The 6,172-nt window shown below is 45.7% G+C and overlaps 1 protein-coding gene across 4 annotated transcripts; it reads left to right on the forward strand.

Annotated features, from left to right (window-relative positions):
- Positions 1–481: 481 nt before the first annotated feature.
- pdp1 (pyruvate dehydrogenase phosphatase catalytic subunit 1) lies at positions 482–5,399 on the forward strand. Of its 4 annotated transcripts, none has more exons than XM_049026243.1 (2): positions 482–908; positions 2,709–5,399. In XM_049026243.1, exon 2 carries the CDS (start codon positions 2,746–2,748, stop codon positions 4,321–4,323), a length of 1,578 nt encoding a protein of 525 aa, XP_048882200.1. In that variant the 5' UTR covers positions 482–908; positions 2,709–2,745; the 3' UTR covers positions 4,324–5,399. The 4 variants fall into 4 exon arrangements, with proteins under 4 accessions (XP_048882200.1, XP_048882198.1, XP_048882201.1 ...); XM_049026241.1 differs by lacking the exon at positions 482–908 and adding an exon at positions 1,466–1,594; XM_049026244.1 differs by lacking the exon at positions 482–908 and adding an exon at positions 1,629–1,745.
- Positions 5,400–6,172: the final 773 nt, after the last annotated feature.

Below are 6,172 nucleotides of genomic sequence, written 5' to 3' on the forward strand. Positions count from 1 at the left end.
ACTTGTTTTAACCAGCAGGAGCTGGTTTCACACTTTGTTCCTTAAACATTACACCACCTGATGTCTCATGAATATTGACATTGGTTCATTTTTGTTTGGATTGTTGTTTGTGAATATTCAACAGTAGAGATACAATGTCAGATTTTTCCACCCGCAGATAAAAAGAATTAAACAGTCCCATTTAGAGTTTACCCAGGACTTACACTCCATGCCCCCCAGGACCGTAACATAATAAGTGCTTAGGAGAGGGGTAGATCAAACAGCTGTTTTGATCCTGTAACCGTGATGTTGCATACCTGTTACGGTGCTAACCTCAAGCACTGTCAACCTAAAACTCAACAAAATCATGTGACAGGGCAGATTCAAGGCTGGGCAGCCCACATTCCTTTAAAGGGAGACTCCTCAAATTTCGTCAACTAACCTGTGTGTATTTCCTGTCCTTCCTTCACCTTTATTTATTTGTGTTGTGTTTTTTCTGCTGTCTTCAAAGGAATGTGTAAATTAGTGTCAAAATAGTCAATAATGGTCACATCAAAAAAGTAGTCAAAGGTTTAAAATATTTATTAAAATCTCCCATCAGCAAAGAAGCAAATGAGAGCGTGACATTCCAAGCAATTTCCAGGCTCATTCAGCCGTCACTCAGCCCTCGGGTGTGTTGTCTTTGAACAGCGTTGTGGGGGTTTCCTGTGCGTATGCTACTTCCATAAGCAGGCTAAGTTACTCGCGGTCAGTGTCAAACTGACAGATTCTACTATTAGATGATAAACGTGAAAGTGCATCATTAACATCATTATAATTACACGAAGGTCGTCTCCCAGTGTTTCACCACCAAGATTCCAACAAGACTCGTTGTGAGCAGTTTGCAGCGAGATCGCCCAGTCGTATCGAGTCTACACCGGATCTCACAGGTTTGTCTGTCACTCATCTTTATCAATGTTTATATATTTTGTATGTTTTGTGTTTTATGTTTATTATATATATTGCAGCGATTTTTAAAATCTCTAAATATTGCAGTATCTGTCGGGGAATGGTAGGTCTGGACAGCAGCAGAATGGGCATAATGACCCCAAAGGGTTTTCTCTTAAATCGCTTTTTACTGGCAGAGATGTATTTCGTGTATTTTGTGCATGAAGCACCACCACCACCGGTTCTTCCCTAAATTGCAATACATTTCCTGTGTTTTGCGATGTGATGTCGTGTTCGATTATTAACATCATGTAAGCGGTTTGCGTGGACGCCGAAATTTCGAAACCCAGATGACCGATATCACTGCGTGATTCCTTTCATTGTAGGTTTTTAGTATATTGGGATATCGCTATAACTTACTGCAGGTAGCTTCACCACTTTTTGTAGCCATACAGTTTTTTTCTTTAGTTGTTACAATGACAGGGCTATAGTCGGCAATCGCCGCACGGCCCCACGCGGGTATTCCGAAAGCGAAAGGGTTAATGGCTCGAGAGCATCACACAGGCCGCTCCGGCCGAGCCAATCAGAAGCTTCTCCGCGTGGGGGAACGAGCGAGCGAGATGCTGGGCTGAGCTCAGCGCGAGTCCTGTAGCGCGAGCCTGAGAGCTGTGAGGCGGCACCAACGCAGGTCAGTTTGCGGGTGTCGTCGGCCGTATTCGTGGCGTGGCGTGGCGGTGGGGGGGATGACGGACTGGGCGCGCCGCAGTTCGCTTTGCATCACGTCAGCGATGCTTCGCGGTCTGCACTGCCTATAGTTTCTGTTCTTTTGGGAAGAGGAGGTAGCGTCTCCTGTCGAGTGCCTGCCGTGCGCTTAGCGTCTGCCTTCGGCCGTACGTTCGGACTGTTCCCGTTAGTTAGCCGACGTTTAAACTTTTAACCGGAACGGTGCGCTTTTTTTTTTAGTTAAGCCAGAAGTCCGAACAGTCATCCCGGTTTGATAGCTAAACAATATGGCAACTTTACGCGTCGCCCCTACCTACGCCTTGTGATGGCCATTCAGCTAACCAGCTAGCTAGCCCTGTTTTTAATGTAAAAAAAAAATAATAATTAGGCAGTGGAAATATTATAACTTCACAACCGGTAATATCGGCGACATTATTTTACTACAGTATGCTACTGGCGGGCGTTTAAGGGTAAAGTTTTAGTCGTTTGAGGCACATTTATCATTAATTTAATTGCCAAGGAAGTACGAAGCCAGTTATATAGCAAAGCATTGTTTGTTTGTGTTTTTTACGCTATTTGTCCGTTGTATGTTATTCGGACGCCACTTCATCATGTTAGCTTAATGCGGATGTCATCTTTAGCTAGATGGCGCCCGGTTAGTTTGGTTAACTGGCAGACGGGATATCGAGTCGCGTAACTCATCTCCCGTTAACTGGTGGCTGTATAATCCCGGCTAGGAAGGAGATCGTGAAATGCTAGGACGAGAAGAAGACGGGGCAGATCGCAAGGGGGGGCGTGTGTCCAGGCCGCTGAAGCCGCTCCAAAATTAGCCAGACAGCTGCTTTTGGGCAGTAGCTGTCTGTCTCAGGGCTTCGAGGGCACATAATGATTTTTAAAGTGTAATAATGCACCATGTGTAAATAGGTGTAATAAATAACAGAATAACAAGCACGTGAATTTGCTGATCTGAATTGATTTGGCTATTCAGGCTTTGCAGTGACTTAGTTGTCCTGTTTCATTATTGACTGGAGCATAGTCCTACTCTGTATTGAGGTGTACTACTCTGCTCTGTCTTGTAGTGTCTGTAGAGACCTGGGAACATCCGTGGGATCTGCCATGCCTGTGACCTCCCAGTTATTTAAAGCCATTGGCAGCCGGGAGACTGGAAAGATATGTAGTGCTGCTGTCCTGCGCCAGAATCAACGCCAGGTTTGTCAGCTGCTTCACCCCCTGAACTCTCCACATCCAGCTCAGCCCTTTGCCAGCGCCCGGCCACACGTGAGACGATGCCAGTCCCGTGGTTACCAAATGTCCGCGGAGCGATGGTACAACCTGACACCACCACAGGTGAACAGCATCCTTAAAGCCAATGAGTACAGCTTTAAGGTGCCCGAGTTCGACGGGAAGAACGTCAGCTCGGTGTTGGGCTTTGACAGCAATCAGCTGCCGGCCAACGCCCCCATCGAAGACCGGCGCAGTGCCGCCACCTGCCTGCGGACACGGGGGATGCTCATGGGCGTGTTTGACGGGCACGCAGGCTGCGCTTGCGCCCAGGCTCTCAGCGAGCGGCTTTTCTACTACATCGCCATCTCCTTGTTGCCACACGACACGTTGGTGGAGATCGAGAACGCCATGGACTCTGGCCGCGCCATGCATCCCATCCTGCAATGGCACAAGCACCCCAACGACTACTTCAGCAAGGAGGCCTCGAGGCTCTACTTTAACAGCTTAAGGACATACTGGCAGGAACTTATTGACCTCAACAGTCCTGGGGAGACTCCCGATATCAAGGAGGCTCTCATCAATGCCTTCAAGCGGCTGGACAATGACATTTCCTTGGAGGCCCAAGTGGGAGACCCCAATGCGTTTCTCAACTACTGGGTTCTGCGTGTGGCCTTCTCAGGGGCCACGGCCTGCGTGGCTCATGTGGATGGCAATGACCTGCACATCGCTAACACAGGGGATGGGAGGGCGGTTCTGGGAGTTCAGGAGGAGGATGGATCCTTCACAGCACTGACCCTGTCCAATGACCACAACGCCCAGAATGAGAATGAGGTGAGACGTGTCCGGGCTGAGCACCCTCCAAGTGAGGCCAAGACAGTAGTGAAGCAGGACCGGCTTCTGGGCTTGCTCATGCCTTTCAGGGCATTCGGTGATGTGAAGTTCAAATGGAGTATCGACCTGCAGAAGCGCGTGCTGGAGTCTGGGCCTGACCAGTTGCATGAGAACGAGCATACGAAGTTCATCCCACCCAACTACCACACCCCACCTTACCTGACTGCGGAGCCCGAGGTATTACACCACCGGCTCCGCCCCCAGGACCGCTTCCTGGTCCTGGGTACTGACGGCCTTTGGGAGACCCTTCACCGACAGGAGGTGGTGCGTATCGTGGGCGAGTACCTCACTGGCGTCCATCATCAGCAGCCCATCTCAGTGGGTGGCTACCAGGTAACCCTGGGTCAGATGCAGGGCCTGTTGGCAGAGCGTCGTGCCCGTGTGTCCTCCACCTTTGAGGACCAGAACGCTGCCACCCACCTGATCAGGCATGCCGTGGGCAATAATGAGTTTGGTACCGTGGACCATGAACGGCTATCCAAAATGCTGAGCTTGCCCGAGGAGCTGGCCCGCATGTACAGGGATGACATCACCATCATCATCATACAATTCAACCCCCATGTGATTGGAGCACAATAAGCGGAGGACCAAGAGCCCTCTTACTCAACGAAATGTTTGTCTATTTTTTTTTTTAATTTTATTAACCAAAGATGGACATGAACACCTTGGAAGTTGGTTCCGCAGCACCTCACGTTTTTATTTTAATAATACAAAGGCTTCAGCCTCTGACGGTGATGCAAGCTGAAAATTAACAGGAAGTGTTGTGCCTCAAAGTGCACAGTTGATGTGTTGTACTGCAGACTGTTACATAACCGATCCTCTGAATGTTCGCATTGCTGAAATGTCCCTCCGTCTCGAAGTGCAAGACTGACTTATGCATTTTATGTATATTTACTGAGCTCCTCAGCACCGTCATCAAGCCTCTCCTAGTACCATATTGCACAAACTCAATAAAAGCAGAGGCTTGTTTTCAATATATCACACACCTATCTTTATTGTCCATAAATTATTTATTGAATTGTTTCAGTTTTTTTCCATCTGCAGCTGAAGTTGCTTTTTGTGGAATTATTCTCATGAGTCGCGTTCTTTAATTTAATTTAAATTGTAGTTTTTTAACAGTAAAATGCTCCCATTTTGATTTGCCTGTGCTAACGAGGTGCCATGAAATTTGTTAAAGGCTTTTTCAGCTGTTCTTTAAATGGAGCTGGTGCAGTCTTAGATTTATTGAGCTGTGCCTTTGTACCGGAAGAAACACTCTTCAAACGTTGATACAAATTTCTCCATTTTCCCTTTCTGTGGATGACTTGGCTTTATGGGAGTACCTGACCGGTCGGTTTGCTGGGAGAGATGTCCTTTTGGGGATTTATGGTTTTGGAATGCAATGAAACCAGTGAGGCTTTTTCACCTGTTAGTCTTTATTGACAACTTTTCTGTGTTATCAAATAAGCGCAAGTCTGCATGTGGTGGGCAAACGCTCCGGAGACTTGCATATCTTCAATACATCGACCTTTGAGACTGCAGTGTTTCTGACTGCATGCTACAGCGGCAGCCACTGCCTGAAGCAGCAGCCCTGACGTTTTAGATACATCTGACCTATTACATTCATCAATTTTTTTGCCCTGTTCTTCTCTCTCTCTCTCTCTCTCTCTATATATATATATATATATATATATATATATATATATATATATACACATATACACACACATACACACACAGCATATATATGAGAATAGCACTACAGAGAGATTTGAGATAAACAGATGTATCTACTATTTGTAGAATTTACACATAATGTGATGTTATGCGGATCTGCTTACATGTCATTCCATGGAACCGCCCCTTTTCTATAAAGTGTAGTTATACTGCTGGTATAGTATTGCTTCAGATCTTCATCCACAGTAACTTTTGGTGTATTGCTCAACCTTTTCCCACCCATCCCCTAGAGCAATATTCCATTTTTTTTTAAAGCAAAAAAAAAAGTTTTATTTTCTTACACCCTTAAGGGCAGGTATCCACTGAATATAGAATGTAATTCATTTGATTTACTCTAAATCGAAGAACAGGCGATCTGCAAAATATAAGAAAGAAGAAAAAAAAAGAACGCGGGATCTGTTTTTGATCTGTACATAAATGTTTTTTTTTTATTTCAAAAAAATTTAAAACATGCATTCATTCTTTCTGTATCTGTAGCAACGGGCTATATTGAAGTATTCAATTTTGTACATTTCCACTTCAGAATTATGAGAAATTGTGTGTTTTCCAAGAGAATCACGCCGGCTATATCACACTGCTTTGTAAATGCTTAAATGGTTGCTCAGTGAAAGCAAGTCACACTCAATACTAGCTAGAAGAAGGGAACTGAATAAAAGTGTGTGTTTTAAAGGTATAATGGCCACAGAGAAAGTGCTGTGTATTAAGCTGTCTA

This window comes from Brienomyrus brachyistius, chromosome 9, assembly GCF_023856365.1.
Source record: "Brienomyrus brachyistius isolate T26 chromosome 9, BBRACH_0.4, whole genome shotgun sequence".
Lineage (NCBI taxonomy): Eukaryota > Metazoa > Chordata > Actinopteri > Osteoglossiformes > Mormyridae > Brienomyrus > Brienomyrus brachyistius.